Genomic DNA, 17,958 nt, shown 5'->3' on the forward strand with positions numbered 1-17,958 from the left:
TACTCCGACTCACTATCAGGTAATTTGAGATTCTAGCATGCCCATGCACCCTTGAGCTAGGTACTCCTCATTGCTCAATGGTTGTACTAAAAGCACTTTCACACTCAGAACATCCAAGGGATGACGTGATGATGGCAAAAAACAACCGCATGTGTGCAAATGTGAACAGAAATACACACATTTCTATTCACGTTTGTGAACATGGTTTTCTTTGTACCATGGTTGATTCGAATTCCAGGTTAAATCTATTGGGTAGTGGCTGATGGGTACCTCACCCTGTAAATGGGCTTTTACCCATTGGGACTCATTGCCCAATTGGGTAGTGGCTGATGGGTACCTCATCCTGTAAATGGGCTTCCAGTGTGCTGGATAATGGAGTATAACATCAAAAAATCTTGAATTTTCACTTGATTTCAGACAAGCCAAAATGAACAACTGACCCAGGCCGCCCAGGCTGGCAAAGCAAACACACTGAAGGAGAAGAAGAAAAATGAGTCTGCATCCACTTCAGGAAAAGCTAAGGTCTTGAAGGAGGCCAAGTCAATACCCAATCTGATTTTTTCAATTGAACAGTATGAGAAGTTCTTGATCCAGCTCACCAAGAAATCTAAGGTAAGAAGAATATGGAATAAATACATTTGAATCAGTTTGATAGAGTTGATGTCAAGGTGCCAATTAAATGTATCAGAATTGCACATAATTTTGAACTTCCAGAAAAAAATAACTGTAATGCTGGGTTTACAGAACTGGACAGAGGGATGCTTGACTAGAGTACATTGTACAGGGAGACCAATATTGTTCCTCCTTTGAAACTCAGTTCTGCCAAGCTGTTTTGCCATTGTCCCTTTTCCCTGTTACCTAAAATCTTCACTTTGAGTTGTGTATTAAAGTCTTAATCCTCTGAGTTGCATTGCTTGTATAACACTCCAAGAGAGAGAAGACTATACGTGATCCAGACTGAAAAATGTCTCAATACTTGAAATTCAAATTAGCTGTTGTACCATGTGATAGAAAGGCTTAGGGGGTGTGTACATATTTTGTGTTGTTTTCACAACTGATTGTTTGAATGTTCTATAGGGACAATTACAGTATAGAGTTTTTGATGTTCAGAGTTACGATGTCCAGAAATGCTGACCTCATTTCAGTCCTCTGATGTTCAGCATGCCTAATATATCTGGTATGTGATAGTGTGCAATTGAAGTTTAATCGCTGTATTTGGTTCAGAAAAGCAATCTTCTAACTTTAAACAAAGTACATTTACATCCTTTAGGAAGCATAGAAAGCTAAAATACGACCTTGATCAATGAAAAGTGTTGGCTGAACTTCCTGGCACCCCAACGTGATCATAAAAATTTATTAGAGAATACCTATTGTTGAAACTCTCACTCTGCCCGAGGATCGGATCGACTGACAGCATAAAGAGTTTCTAAGTTTTGTTTAATTTAACCCCAGTAACCCCACTTTCCTGTTACTATGGTAACCAGTTATGTCTGACTTGCTCTCCACCAGCAAAGGACAATAATTCAGCATGAACAGTGAAGGAAGGCAAAGACAGGGTTTTCTTGTCAACGACAAGTACATTGTTTCTTTCTATAGAAACCACTTACCCAAACTTTTCCTTAGGCAACTCAAATTCATGTGATACCAGACACTTTTGATGTTAATAAATATTGTGTGCATGAACAAAGTAAAACAATGTTGGGTTTTTTTAATGGTAAGCTGGAGTGACTAAAGATGTTAAACCTACTTTTTAGGAGAAATACACAACAAAGAGACTTGAGACTTGCTTGTTGTAAAATAACAACTGAACTATTTATGGTGTGCACAAGAACTGACAACCCTGTTTGTCAATGGATTACTGGCTCAGAGGTATCAGTCAGTACTACAGATGATAGGTTGAGCTTATTAACCCTTTGAGTGCCAAATTTGATTTTTGTTGCATTTATACTACTATACAATGTCAACAATTTCTTTCAGATCTAGACAATTTTTTTTTTCAGATTTTCCCAAAAATTTTAGTCAAAAAGTGCATCCCATAAAAATTTATGTTCATTTGGTCCAAAATCGTGAAAAAAACTACAGAAAAATTCATAAAATTGATAAAATGTTGCCCTGATATTTTGGGGGAAAAATTACAGTGCTCAAAGAGTTAAGTTCATAAAGTGATGTATTGAAAGCAAAAGATGTCACATAAAAATAACAAAGTCAAGTTTATACCAACAGTCCAAGAATGGATGTTAGACTTTCTGTTTGCATTTGAAACTTTACGAGGGAATTTCGCTAAAATGTAAAGAGAGTGATCACAGAATAGGGAAATAGATCAGGCAAAATCGCTGGGAGGGAGGACATCACTTCTTATGTTGATTTTCTCAAGTTTTGAATGGTTTTAGGCAGGCATTGTGGTAGTTTCAAAACAAAATCAAAATTCAGCTCTACAGATTGAGTTAATAAGGGAAAACAGCCAAGCTGAGCAAAACAAGCAGTTTCATGTGTGTGTCAACAATGGTTATGGAGAAAAATTGATTGAAATGAAAACATTCTCTTTAAAATATGCCAGTCTTTCTGTTACCCGTTGATCAATTCCAGTTTTAGCTCCATCTGATGTCACAGGTTGTGATGTCTCTCTGATTGGCTGACAGTTCAAAATGAAATACACAGGTATCAGCGACTTAATACAAGTATGTGGCTGAGACAGTTGGGTGATCTGATAGCTGATATTACAGTCAACTTTACATTTACTGACAGTAATCAGATAAGTACTTGATGGAAGCCAAGTGTTTATTATTATTCAGCTGCCTGCTAAAAATATGAATGTACATATATTAAATGCATAAATATTTATTTTCAATTTGTCATATATTTATCTGTAAATCAATTACCATTAATTTCGGCAATGTTTACTTCCTTATTCAAATTGTTTTAATTTTTTTTACCAAAACAAGCCATAGTGGGTAGCAATTGTTTCTCATGTCGCTTAAGATTAAATCGGAATTGTTTAAAAAATTGTCTTCAAGAGTAAGTGTTGCATGCTGTTTTCTTTGCATATTATGCATAGGAAGCAGGTAAAGGGGATGGGACATTTTACAGGAGTCCTCGTAAATAAATGTGTTTTCCAGTATGTTCTATGATCAGTTGATTACCTCTTAAAGTGTATCCTGCAAGGCTAAAATCTGTGCCTGTACACATAGGTTTATATCTCTAGTTTGCTAGTACAATGAATTGATCCGATTGCAAATTCAGATTATCTTGCAAGCATTGCTAGAGTCGATAGAAAGCACTTTTTGAGTGTTCTTATTGACATTGCACCAAATAATTTGGGATGTTAACGGTAATTCCTGGAACTGCATTGTGTATTTTAAGTGATATCTACCCACCCGGACCAATAAAAATACTGATTAGATAAACAATGTGGCAGTCAATATTTTAAAGGGTTTCGGAATGTTTAAATTCTATTGTCTTTCAAAAAATAAATTGTTTTATCAATTTATATGATGTGTAATTATTTTTATATTTCATAAAATTCAGGTCAGAAATACATGTACCTTTTTAAGTTCTTGAGTAAACTGATAAGATTTAATCATGTTCATTTGTTTCCCCATATCTTTACCATAAATGGAATCTGTTTTAGGCATGTCTTTTATTTAGGCCAGAAAGAATAATTATATTTTTCCTCGGTTCACAGCTTCTACCATAGAGAGCAGAGAAACAGCCAATTTGGAATTTGTTTTTTCTTGAAATTGCGCCAAATATATACTTCTGGTTTGCAATTATTTTATTTTTTGTTGCGCATATTTTTCCAATTTGGAATTTGTTTTCTTCTCTGAGCATGTGGAAATGTTCAGAATTTGTTCTGCTAACACTGCCTGTATATGTAATGCCTCTATTATTGTGGACAGTTTGTAAAACCTTAGTAGACTCCAAGTCATCAGTAACAACGTAACTAGTGAGAGAGTTTGCCTGGTACTGAAAAAAATCCTCGCCGCCTGTAGCTGGGCATAACAGAATTCAAGGAACACTTATTTTCCGGCCCTCAATACTTTAAATAAATTTTCTATTTAAGAGTTTGCTGTGTGTTTACTTGTAGAATTTCTGTTCAAATTTTGTCAGACTCATTTTCAGTCTGTATCATTGCTGTTTACATCAACATTTCAAAGCCTATCTGTCAACAGATCACTTTATTTATACAATAACTGAATTTTCAGTTTCTAGAGATAGTTTTTATCCTTCCATGTTCTATGGTTAGTTCCGCGTAGTTTGGAGCAAATAAGATAGAAACGTGTTCATCATCACTACTATCTTGGCCAATTTGAGACACCACGGACTCCAGGAGTGACAACAAACTTGTACATATTACTTGTAACTGGTATATAAGAACTGACTCAAGATAATTTAAGAAATTCAAAAACTGACTCAGAGTTCAGAAATCGTCAAAGTCAGGAGACGCTGTTTATTAGGACATGGTTTGAAATTGACCCAAAATCATAAAAGTCAGATGGCATTCTGTTTATCATGGCATGGTCTGTCCATCTGCCTACACAATTTTGTTTGTTCTATCAACCCAAACATGATTGAGAGGCAAATTACGTTCTTTTGTCCAGTCTCATACAGTTACAATGTTGCATGACGGCTGTAGAGAAGGAAGGTATTTTGTTTGAATTTTTTGACGTTTTTAACCCATGAACTCAATACACAGCTATCAAATACAATTAACACACAGGCAAAAGACTCTGGCATACACGCTTAGCTGTTATGCTTTAAATTTTGACCTAAAATGTGCCAGTATTTAAAATCCAACATGGTTGCTATACCTTATTTAACTCTGTCGGGAAAAATTCAAGTTTTCACTTGAATTTTGAAAAAAAACAAGACCTTAAAAACTTCATTTGCTTTCCTTGTTTCAATACGAGTCCACACAGCTTTGACAAACAGCATGAGACCTGTCAAGTGTTGTAAAAATATTAGAGTCCTGATATCCATCCCAAGACACATTCTCTACCTCATTCGCAAGGAACATGCTGTACACCAAAAAGATCTGTGCTTGACAAGATTTTGAGATCAGAAGAAGAGTCTTACAAAAGCAAACAGTCCAAAAAGGTTGATGACCCTTGGTCACCCCTGGTCAAACTTGGCTGAACCTCTATTGTTTTGCAGAGTGAGAGGATTACTTCTTACTCAAGTACAATAGAACAAGTGAGTGAAAATGTTGTCAGGTGACAAAACAAAGCTGAATGTTGAAAGATGTTTCCGGCTGACTCACATTTGTTCAATGGCCATGTGATAGGTTATGACCGCAGCAAATGTGTCGTGTAATAGCAAGACTTTGAGAGTATGGACGGTGTATGTACATGCATCACATATTGCAAAACATGCAATAACTGTGCATTTTCTTTTCCAAAATTCTGGAAGTGACTTACATCATATTTACACTACTTTTAACTTTTTTTATATAAAACACAGACACATGACAAACGCACAGTCTCAAGTACCCTCGTGTGTGCCTTGTTTATGATCCTTTCTAACAGTCAGCTTGTATGATAGATCACCCTCAGGCTGGTACTTCACACTGGCTTGTGTCCTTTGATACTGGCTCTATGCCAGCTAGCTGCCTTTGTCATCTAAACGTGTCCAAGGTTATTACAGTACAGAAAAAAATATTTACAGGCTATGTGCTCATCATCTACACTTTACTTTGGCACATTATCGATGTCAGTGTTTGCTCTTGTGCAGAATACAAGGAAGTAAATGTCAAAGTACAAGTTGAAAATTAACCCAAGTACACAAACTAATGTTTATCGTATTGTTACTCCCACTCTTGCACACATGTTTTGATCAGTGACTCTGACTACTATATCTTCTGCATCAAAAATTAAGATCGAGATCTGTAAGTTTTCATAGGTACATGTGATAGTATCTTAAAACAGACAATGTAACAGGTTTTGATCGCAGTCCCAGAATCCCATTTTCCATCAGTTATCAAATCTGCTATCTCGATCTGGTGATCAGCATGGTCAGTTTCGAGCTGAAAACAAACTCCATCTTTACATATGTTTTTAACCCTTTGAGTTCCTACCAAAATTTTAGTGCAACATTCTTACCAATTTTTATGAATTTTTCTATTATTTTTTGATAATTTTGGACCAAATGGACATCACATTTCATTGGCTGCAGTTTGTTATCAAAATTTTGACAAAAATCTGAAAAAATTGACTGGAGTATATTTTCTAAAGGTGACAAAAATTTACTTTGGCGCTCAAATGGTTAAAAACATGACCTTGAAAATTCTCATCATTGCGTTCAGGTTGTGCAATGTTTTGTTGATTTACATATTATCATTTGAGGAGCCAGTGTGAATAAATTTTTTCAATTTCTTCCTGGATTTAAACGAGCTTTTATCAAAGACGGATACTTATCGTTATCAACCTGAAAAGTAGTTGGTAAACAGTGTATCTGTGATGACATAAGACCTTATTCAGTATTCAGCTGACTCATGTACAGGTAAACGCATGCAAAGCCTATGGTTTCCTCATTCCTGATATAATCGTACTTGTACCTGTTTCTGTAATTTTTGGGATTTTACATCACAAATGTGTCAGAATATGTATTGTAACTAGGAAATGTTGTGACCACAACCCTCTCTGTTGAAAACTTTTTACCTTTTCACTACCACGGTTTGGCCCAAACCCATTGTTATCAGTCATGATTGTGGGCCTTTCCACTTACAATTGGGGGTGAATAGGAGGAAAGAGGGAACTCTGAATCCCAAGGATTGAAAATGATTAGGGGTGTAGTTTCCCCCATTGTCAGCAAATAACAAAAGAATGGCAAATAAAACCCATTTGTGTGTTCATTTATTTCCAGGCCTGTGTAAAGTACAAATCATACAATGCAGCATCTTGAAAATAAACAGAAGTTGATACAAAAACGCCAAATGTCACGACTTGTTGTTGAACACATTTCAAAATAATATGTTTCTCTAAGTTAAATATATAAGAAACAGCAACTGTGCCTGTAGATTGGATGCAACTTGGAAAGGTTTAATTCATCAAGGTCTTGTTGATTTTTAAAAACTTACTTGCATTGCATGCATGTAATTTGTTGAAATGGGTAATGGAAGTTTGTTTCATACAGTAACAGTGTACTTGAAAGATAAGTTGGTCCTTAACCACCCCTTCATGTTTGACCTCTTAATTTCCATAAGTTGAGTTTACCAAAGTTACAGTACAGCACCGATATGCGGATCATAGTCTGTGAAATACAGGTTACTGCTAACTTTTTCAGAGAATGTTTACACATTGACATGAAATTGAATTTACTACCTGTAGTGTTCTTGATTTATTAGTATTATCTGAAGTGTTCACATGTAATTTTTGCCATTATTCTTCCGATCCACTTTTCATGTAGATTTCAGCAAATTGCAAAAATTCCGCAAATTTTCTGAAGTTCCAAATTGCAGATAGTTCCCCAAAATGTGATCCAAAACAATTAGCAGTCACACTCCATAGAGTCACTCCAAACTGTATGAGAAACTTAAATGCCATATTTTAAAACCTTTCTAGATTTTTTTCCAGACAAACATCATCATTCCTCAACAACTTTTCTCATCATGAAACCCACCATGCTTAGCCTAGTATTGAACAAAACATGAAGGAAGTACATCCCTAACATTTTGGTTTCGTGTCTCTGATGTCATTTTAGTTAAAGTAGGTCACAGGGATAACTGCATCATTTGATTGAGAAGTGAGATAAGTACATTCTATACAAGTATACAAAACTGCACAGAGAAAGAATGGGACAAAAAAATTACATGGCTGAACTGTTGGTCAACTGTCAGCCATCTTTTTCAATTTTTAAATTCTTTCAAAACTCATGCCTACTTTTACACTTCAACTTTACAAATTACTACCGTGACATCAGAATATTTCAGTTCCAATATATTTATGTGATGAATAAAGTGCAAATTCACAAGCCAGTCAACTTAATCCTGCTGCAGTCACTCAACAACCATATATCATTTCTATAGACTTTCCTTCATCTCAGTTCAACCAATGATATTTATCTATTCATTTATTGATTTATTAAATTTAATTTATTGATTGATTTATTTATTATTTATTTATACCGCTGCAGTCACTCAACTAGCATTTCTATAGGTTTTCCTTCATCCCAGTTCAACCAATTGTATACAACTACATGTATGTAGGTCAAAACGCTAATATTTTGACAACTTCAGTTTTTCTTGTCACATTGATCCAAGAGTAAACAGGTAACAAGAACAAGGAAGTAATTAGCAGAGTTCAAAAATTAAGCCCAACATGTTTTTAGGTGGTTATGGTGAATGTATCATTTGTAGCTCATTTGAAAAACAAACACAAGTAATCAGCGCCGAGTGCATGATAACCACCCAGTTTCATTAACTCAGCCTGCCCAATGGATTATATATCTAGTTCCTACTGTTCACATGCACCCAAGTAGGGGAAGTTGATATATGAGTACAGTGTGTTCATTTCAAGTAGTCGGAAAGACATTTTTTACAACGTTAAATGACTACTGACGAATATTTGACAACATTAAAGGACTACTGAAGAACTCCATGTTCAATGATTTTTTATTATTTACAGTGGTTTTGTTGCTGATAATCTTTTTGAATTCTTGTTTCCATTCCCAGGACATGTTGAAGTTTTTAGCCCTTCAACACACAAAGTATGCGCATACTGTAAAAACGCTTTGAATTAGCTGCATGCTTACCCATTTTGGATTTTCATTGCAATCAGCGGGTTTTAAATTTAACTGAAAAGACGTCATCTTGACCATATAAATATGGGGAAAAGTTTAAATTAGTGGCTTCTTAAATTAGCATATTGACAAAACATTGGCTGTAATGTTTATGTGTGCTGTTGTGCATACACACAGTAGCTCATGTGGTAAGATAGGTAGATTTGAAAATCATTGCAAAATGTAATTTTTCTGTATGTCCTATTTGGCTGAAGTGAACACTATTTCTTGGTATTATCCTTTTTCAATGGTGTGGACAAAGCAACACCAGCAGGGTCTACCGGTATTGTTTATACACAACCAAAAACATGATTAATGCTTTGAGAAAAAATGGACACGAGATTAAGTGGAGTGTACCCAAGTAGGGGGAGTGAACATGTAAACGTGTATCATAGTGGACGACCTCATGATATATTTCACGTTTTAACTGCATCATCACATGGGACACAAGCCTGCCACCAGCAGCGACTTACAAGCAGGTGTTGTGTAGACAGGATAAATTTGACTTCACCTGAGTAGAATAGGTATATGCTGTGATGACCATTCCCCCGCCCCCACCCCCACCCCCTCCCAAGGCAGCCTGGAAATTGCAGCATACAGGGAGAAGTTTGAACATGGATTGAATATGACAGGAACACATAGGGTATATGTTTGAAATTCAAGCCTAGGGATGTCAGGACATCTATTTTGAAAGACAAGTCAACCATGGATGTTGAAGGAGGAGAATCAAAAAGTCATTTGGGAAATTCCAACAATAGTCATGCTCCTCCCTTGACATTTAGTATATGTTGAAAATCCAATTGGAATGTCCAATATGGGAAGCTGTCAGTAAATCTGTCAGTAACGATACTATGTAACGCCTCTTTTTTACACCCATGGTCTTTCTATATCCAATGAAAAGGTCTGGACACCAAATGCTGAATGATCAATGGCCAAATAAAACAACACTAGTTCAGTTATCTCAAATGAAATATGAACATTTGACTTCCAAGTGTCATATTTTGTGTCATTTTGCCACTACATGTCAAGAAATTGTAGTTTTAAAGTTTAGCAGTTGCTTTATTTATCCTAATGATAACATTGTAACCTCATTCATTTTGAGACAAGTTAATGTCTTAGGACTATATCTTATATTAATTTAAAGTTTCATCATTACAGTCGATGGCATTTCCATATTATAAAATTTTACTTTATTGTCAAATGTCTCATTTGCATAAAAGTTGTTCACTGTATGAAGTCTATTGCAGAATACAAGGTCTGTTGCAGCATTCCTTTGAAAAGTACACAGGTTGTTGCTGTGACAGTAGATTTTTTAATTGGTTAGATGTACAGATTACAACTACGCTGTTGCACCGGTGCATGCATCTGGTCACACCAGACCAAACACACCTGATGACGGCATTCCTAGTCCTTTTCACTGCTGTAACCTTGGGTGAATCCTCTATTTTCCATTTCTAATGTTGAACCTTATGTTGGCTTTCAAAGGCTTTGATTTTCAGTGTGCAGTCATGTGATCTACATGTGATCTACATGATGCAAAGTACCCAGGGTATTGACAGTCAGAAGATATGTTAATACCCGCCCATAATAATGTAAATTTATTGCTCGAACTACAATGGAGATTACACAATATTACCACAGAAGGGAATACAGCCAAAAGACTGCACTCTACTTTACATGTTCCAGCTATATCACGCAGTTGAACTGAAAAACTATGGTCGGTTCCTCTCTTAAAAGAAACTTCATGAAAAACAAGTTACAATAAAGTTATTTTTGGGTATTTTTACCTTTTATCTGTATACCTCTACTGTTAGAATTCACCAGTGGGTTTTTCCCAAAGAATACTTTCATCCTCACTGTTTTATGCATGCGGATGTAAATTTATATTACGTAAGCTACTCAAGACGCAACCTTCTTCACTGTACCTGTGCTGTGTGTGAAAGGTTGATAAGTTCATACCTGGTAAAATTGGTAAAAACGTTAACATTGAACTTCATGAATCTCCAAATTCACTGATCCACACCTTGGCATCTTAAAGCCATGACCGCTGATTGCTGTCAGTCTCTCAATAACTTATCATAAGCCAGTAAATTTAGACCAACATCGCCTCACAATTTAGCAAATTGTCCTCTAATGCTGTCAGCCATTGACTTGTCTCACTTCCAGACGAGTGTTTAAGAAGGTTAATTATTCAGCTGTCTTATTCATTGGATGCACAGTGAAGGGCCTCTTTTTATCATGGGGAAGTACCTAGTGCCAGCCACTTGCTCATGCATTCTGTTGGAATGGCCAGGCAAATGAATGAAGAATTATGTATGTGTGGTACTATATGTATGCCCCATCAGTGTATTGTACAATGTAATTCCATGTTGTGATATCAGGTTTACATCATGTTTTCATATTCAGAACCATTATACTCGGACATTTAAAACCAATTTCTTTCAAACCTGTAAAATATAGCCAGTCGGTACAAAAAATCTTGCACAGGCTATTTTTGACCACATGCACAAGTACAAAATATATAATGAATAGTATTTTGTTTCAGACTATCTTAGGAAAATCCTGTACTCTCGATCTCCTTGTTCAAGTCACTGACCCAGAACAATGCATTTTTGCCATGTGATTGATTCATTTTGATAAACAAAATGGTACTTTTATGGACTTTGACTGAATCTGACATGCACCACAGCTCTTCAAAAGAAAAACTTGTATCAATTGTAAGCTCTGAAGTTCCTGAAACCTTTGTGACATGTACCGCTCAGTATAAATAGTCAATACGTAATTGCCAACCGCACAAATTGGTACTGCTTTCTTAGCAATAGCTAACTCTAAAATCAGTCAAACAACAACTCACTCCACAGAATTGGTATTTCTCTCATTCTTCCTGATTACAGCTCTAACAATATTTTACTTCAAAAGTTTATTATCACTGAGAATCTACTTTTAACTTCTGTCTTCAGAACAAAATGTTCTCATCCACGTCCCCTGGCAAGTTTCTGTGATTTGCTACACTTGGAAATAAGAATTTTTGTTTTTCCTTTCCCACTAAATTAAATTTACATCAAAGGAATAATGGAAGGGGAACAGAGAGGACTGTGGCAAACGAATAATGTGTGAATTGTACAACATGGGCAATCTACATTCTCTTACATGCTATATTTCAATGAAAGAAAAAAAATGGGGAATTTTGAGTGTGAATAGTTTAAAACCCTTTGAAATAGAACATCATCATTTCAATTATATGTCAGGTTTTGGGTCATAACCCTTTCAGGCCTGCCTTTTCAGTATATTATGTCTACATTTATAATACTTGAGGGGTTCAAACTTGAGGTGTATTTCCATAAATGACACATACTTAAATCAGTAGGAAAAAATCAATGGAAAATTGAGGAATCTGCTTTCATGCTATAATACTCGAAATCCATGTATGGTTACCAATTTACCACCTATTAACCCCTTTACCACCATGGTTTAGCCCAAACCCATTGTCATGAATGGTGATTGTGGACCTGTTCATTGGGAAATAGGGATGAACCGGTTAACCCAGATGCTATGGAGTCTAAGTGTTAGACTATATCAAACTCTATATTCCAAACCATGTCATATTTATTTGACCAAAGTAGAACAAGATACAAATTAATACATGGTTGACCAGAGAATACCACATATCATCATAAAAATACTTTTAGTACGGTGCTTTCCCATCTTCATAAACACCGTATTTTTAATGATTTCACTAACGCTGTGTTATAACAATAGCAATCTCAATTCACTGAAAATGAATCAAGGTCTCACTTTCCTCCACTCCCCCCCCCCCCTGAAATAAGGAGTTGTTTTTTCTTGCTTCGGTTCTTACAATTAACAGCCTCAAAGTGAGTTCAAAGTTCAAATCTAATTCTGATTTTGATCTCTATTTCAGATCAATCTGATGGAACACTTCAAGGTGAGCACATCAAGAGATTTTCGAATCAACACAGCGGCTGTCCGTGCTGCTCTGGAACAGCAAGAGACCAGCTCATCTGACGAAAACGAAGAGGTGAGAGCCAGTCACCAAATCAGTCACCAATCTCAAAAAAATGCCACGGCTGCAAAGTTCCAACGTAGGCTAGACACCAGTAAATATAATAAAAATGGATTAAAATGAAAATAACTTTGACCAGTAAAAATAACTTTCCATACAAATAGAACTGCTGAAAATCACTTTTGCAAAGTTTGAGCCAAATGTCATATTGCCTACTACACAAACAAAAAAAACCACCTGCTTATGAATTTTGTATCCTGGGAAAACATGATATTTTTAACATTGAAAAGTTGCCTTTGTACTTGATACATCATGTGCATGCCCAACTGAATCATGAGTAATGGCAGTACATCTCAGAAAATATGTACTGAATAAAAGTGTTTCTTATTCAATTCGAACTGGTCCACTTGCAGAGAAGGACTTTTTGGTACGTTCACTGTACACTTGTGTATTACCTTTATTTTTAAGAATTATTCTAAATACATTTCATATTTTTGGTTATAAGTATTGTCTGATGAAGAGCAAACTTTGTTTAAGTTATGTGTCACCATTCAACATTCATACTCCAGTAAAAGTTGCTTTTTAATATTCAGATGATTCCTTCTAATCATTTTCGTATTCCCTCTCTGCTGTCTTATGTCTTAACTCTCAAATTTCACCAAGTTGCGCTATTTGTCATCTAGAGCAACAATAATAGGCAATAAAACATTTTCTCACACTTCATTGATTTTGTTCATGTTGTGGATCTGTTACAGTCTATCAACAACTAGGCTATCAGTATGGTTGCATTGGCTTGTAAACATTTAATTGTGCTTGTTGGTTCACAGCATTTCCCCCAGGCAAGCCGCTCACTTCCCTGTGTACAGTTCTACACGCACTGTTGACCAAAAAAATAACTGCGGAAAAAAGTCATAAAGTTATACAGTGCAAAGAGGAAAAAAGATTTCAGGAATTAAAGTACAGATTTCATATGAATATTTTGTCTTTATAAATCGGAACTTTGGTTTGTTTCAAAACTTACCGAACACTATTTGGTCATTTCAAAGTGAGACAATGTTAAAAGTCTGTGTCTCAAAAATATACTTGTGAATACAGCTAATCTTTACATTGGCAATTATAACTCACACTCATTCTTGACAGGAATGTCAAATAACTTTTCTGTAGGACTTCAACAGCTACTGGTACCAGTTTCATCAAACTGACTGCACCCTGTTTACCAGCCCGTCTGTCACTTCAGGCACTTCCACATGTCACCCTCTTATGTCACAAAAATACTTGTGAATACAGCCAATCTTTATATGTGCAATTTTAACTCACACTCATTCTTGACAGGAATGTCAAATAACTTTTCTGTAGGACTTCAACAGCTACTGGTACCAGTTTCATCAAACTGACTGAACTCTGTTGACCGACCTATCTGTCAGTTCCTATATTCAGGCACTTCCACATATCACCCTCTTATCAAGACCAAAAGCATTGTGCTTAAATCTTTGGAATTCTTTTACGTGGACAAATGAGAACTACATGTCACGATTTCTACTTTCAGGAGTCAGCAGTTCAATTTTTTTATTGACATATACACTTGTGTCACACAACTTGCTTGTTCCGCCAGGCATTTATTTGATTGATGTCAATTGTGGTTTATTTCTGTGTTGAAATTTAGCCAGCCACAAAGTGAGCCCTGGCTAAAAAGTCGTGGTTGCCGTGATCATAACTTTTTACAGAGAACTCATAACTGGTTTTATATGTTGCAGGAGTTTTTTTTGTCGGTACTTTTTCAGGTAGAATGCACCTCAGGGACAGATATTTGGACCTTTAAATTGTTCAATACATGTGCTGTTCCTCTGTCCTCTTGATTGTGCCATTTTGGAGCTTATGGAGTAAATAAAGTATTCACCATCTTTGTTTGTGGAAATAAAAAATTTAATTTAAATTTAATTTTAATTTTAATTTTTCCAAACAGACAACCCAAGGACTAGTAGCAATTTTGAATTTCTCATGTCAGTAAATATTAGGTAGTGTGCGCTTCTCGTACTGAATTTTGCACAGCAACCCTGATTATTGTTCTTGATTTAAAAGGGAATGGTCAAAGTTTCCCTACGTAAAGAGTGAGCAAAAGTCTCAGTCTTTTTACTCTGATGTTCATACTACCATAAAAATTTAGCATTGATGATCTTCTCTGCTCGTTAATTCATTTAACCCAAACGCTACCATTTTTTTCGACCCATGTCCCCCAACCCCACCCCTTGAAAATGGTGGTGGAATATCTCAATCATTTTATGATGCTATGTCGTCTCCAACCAGTGTATTATCCAGCTGATGCCAACGTTCTATCCATCCCTTTGTTATTTCACTTCTTCAGAATGAAGACCAGGGGACCAATGAAGAGGATGAGCCCGCTGCAAAGAAAAGTAAACTGGAAAATAAGGGTAACAAAACCAAGAAAGGTAGCAAATAAACAAATCTCTGCCATTTTGTTGTTCACTGTTACAGACAGCAGCCTTGATTTCCCTGTACATTACATATTTACATCTTTAGAACAGGACCAGTGTCACTGACGTGAATGAGAAATCAGAAATCTTGGGCATTTTTTGTTTATGATTGAAATCTTTTGATTTGGATTAAATATCTCAAAGTATTATACTAAGTCGAGTTTTGTAGTGTTCTCATTTACAGCTGTAAAGTGAATAGAATCACAATTTGATTGTGGGATTTGAAGTTTCTATTGTGCCAGATTAACCTTTGCCATGTCAATAAACTTACAAGTATATATAAATTTTCCATTCTGTCTGTCATGCTTTGATTAAACAAGGTTGTTTTAGTATTTTCAAACTTTGAAAGCACAGACAACAGCGAGGTATGGCATTCTGCCCAAAAGTTTTCAAACATGTATTTCATACCTCATTATGAAACAGAAAGTGATTTTACAATTGTTGTGTGAAACCTGTCCATAAATCTGAAACTCAATGATGGTTTACATCATACTGCAATAATGACCAGTAAATATTATGTGCAGGGTACCTTTCTAAATTGACACCGCTTTGACCAGGATGCCGGTTTATGAAGGATAATATTTTGAATCCAAATGTAATTTGTACGGAATTTTATCTATTCATTGTCAAATGAGAATAATATCAGTGTTTGCAAAGGTGTCAGTAATAGAAAAGGTTTCATGATCCTTTTAGCATCTTTGACTGAAATCTCAAATTCCAAAATGGATTAGCAGGGTTTTCAAAAATTTAAGGAGACTTTCTAGTCAAAGATACTCCGGGGGAAGGTATCTTTTTAGCAATATCGGGACACGATTTATGGTTTGTCAGCGTATGTAGGTCACTTACATTCTTGAAGTGCAAAGATTGAGTAGACTTGCGCTACCGGCTCTCCAAAACTGCTGTGGATTGAATTGTGGGTAATTTATTGTACTGTGCGATGCTTCGCTACTATCAATATTTACTTGTATTCAAATTTAAATTTTGCCTTGGAGTGAATTCTGTTTCCGAAAGTTGCCCTTCTTTGTCATTTGTATACACACTTTCACCCCTATTTCCCTATGTAACGGTCCAACTTTGTCACAGAAGACAATTCGCTTGAACCAAAATTTGACGGTGAAGGGATCAAAATGTACAGCACAGATTAAAAAGCAATTCCGAAAAAAACCAGTTGTTGGTTACAATTAACCATCACCTTTTCGTCAGTCTAGTCATTGAATTCCAGATCGTCAATTAAGTCCAATTTCAGAGGTGACGCTCCGGGCTCATTCCTGGTAAATAACACTGTGTTTAGTGTATCAATTGTTTGCACTGATTATTTCAAATTGTGTCGTTCCTCAATCAACCCTGCAGGTGTCACTTGCTGGGATTGATGAGCTTGTACGGCTGTCATATACGGCACTTACCAGATGATACGGAGTGTTCAGTCATAGATGTACTTTGAACTGCCTTTTAGCAAACATACCTAAATCTCTATTCATCAGTCGTACCCAGGCAAACTGAAGTAGTTGTAGAATGATGTTACTGAATGTCGGGTATTTTACATTCACATCCTCTATAAAGCATACTGGTATATCACCAAATACTTTCTTGCAGTGTGTCTTTATTCTAAAACAGCTTAAAGTTGTAGAAGTAAAAAGCATTTTGGGAAAATCATATCTCCATCTGAAGAGAACATCAGCAGATGATTGAAGTGTGTATGTATGTCATTGTCTATGCCAGGAAAATGTTATTTTACATAATTTAGTCATATTTTCACACCCTTTGATCTGTTGATGCCTTTTGAATGGTGTATAATACCGAAATATGAGGGTACTGTACAAAGCAGATTCCATACATTGAGAGAGTGACTAAGAATAATTCACTGAGGATTCAATCTGATTAAAATCTGATCTAGAGGTGGGTCTGTCTTTTACACAATCATATCGTGGTCTTTGTTTCTGCAGTCCTTGGTCCTCTGTACAGAGGGAAGGACAAAGACCATGATACAATTGTGTAAAAGACTGAACTGTCTGTACATCAAATTTCAATCAGGTTGCTTTGGACGGTCCTACAACTCAGATATGTTTGTGTGCTATAGTAATCCCCATGTACAAAAAGTGTTTTGAATTTTGCGCTCTCCAGCACGTCACTTTTTAACCATAATATTTGATGTGGTCGTTTTTCCAACATAGTCACAGACACATATAACCAAGTGTTTTCCAGTAGTTTTATTGCTTTGTATAGATGAAAACCAGTTAAAATAAAATAATATGTAAATTAGATGCTTTTTTCTGATTTGTTAGTTCTTAGTCTTTGGATGAAATATTCCCTAATCATATCCAAATACTAAATCCTAGACAATTTACAGATACCTCTTAAAATCAGCACTGCTGACAAAAGATGCTATCACATCCCGTTCTGCATCATTAGTGTTCACCCAGATACTCGTACTAGATAATTGTAACACACTTGTTCTCCTGGGACATGCCATGTAACTCTTAATCCCAAATAATCTATCTGCACATACTGGGCATTGAGGCCATGGAATTTAAGAATATTCTACAAAATGCTTATTTAAATCCAGTGTTTTTGTGACATGACAAAGTTCTCGAATACTGCTGATAATCCCTAAGTTTTAATCACTGTCATGGGACTTGATACATACAGGTGAAATGCTAGGAATGCAGGAAACTG

The 17,958-nt window shown here is 35.8% G+C and overlaps 1 protein-coding gene across 2 annotated transcripts in view; it reads left to right on the plus strand.

The window, feature by feature from the left end:
- The window catches only part of LOC139120336 (Fanconi anemia group I protein-like), a 70,681-nt gene extending 53,137 nt beyond the window's left edge, over positions 1-17,544 (plus strand). For both annotated transcript variants that reach the window (XM_070684669.1, XM_070684670.1), the window contains exons 32-34: positions 418-612; positions 12,692-12,808; positions 15,156-17,544. In XM_070684669.1, the coding sequence (XP_070540770.1) occupies positions 418-612; positions 12,692-12,808; positions 15,156-15,251 (408 nt within the window). In that variant the 3' untranslated portion in view covers positions 15,252-17,544. The remainder of the gene's footprint in view (positions 1-417; positions 613-12,691; positions 12,809-15,155) is intronic.
- Positions 17,545-17,958: the final 414 nt, after the last annotated feature.

This window comes from Ptychodera flava, chromosome 20 (assembly GCF_041260155.1).
Source record: "Ptychodera flava strain L36383 chromosome 20, AS_Pfla_20210202, whole genome shotgun sequence".
Lineage (NCBI taxonomy): Eukaryota > Metazoa > Hemichordata > Enteropneusta > Ptychoderidae > Ptychodera > Ptychodera flava.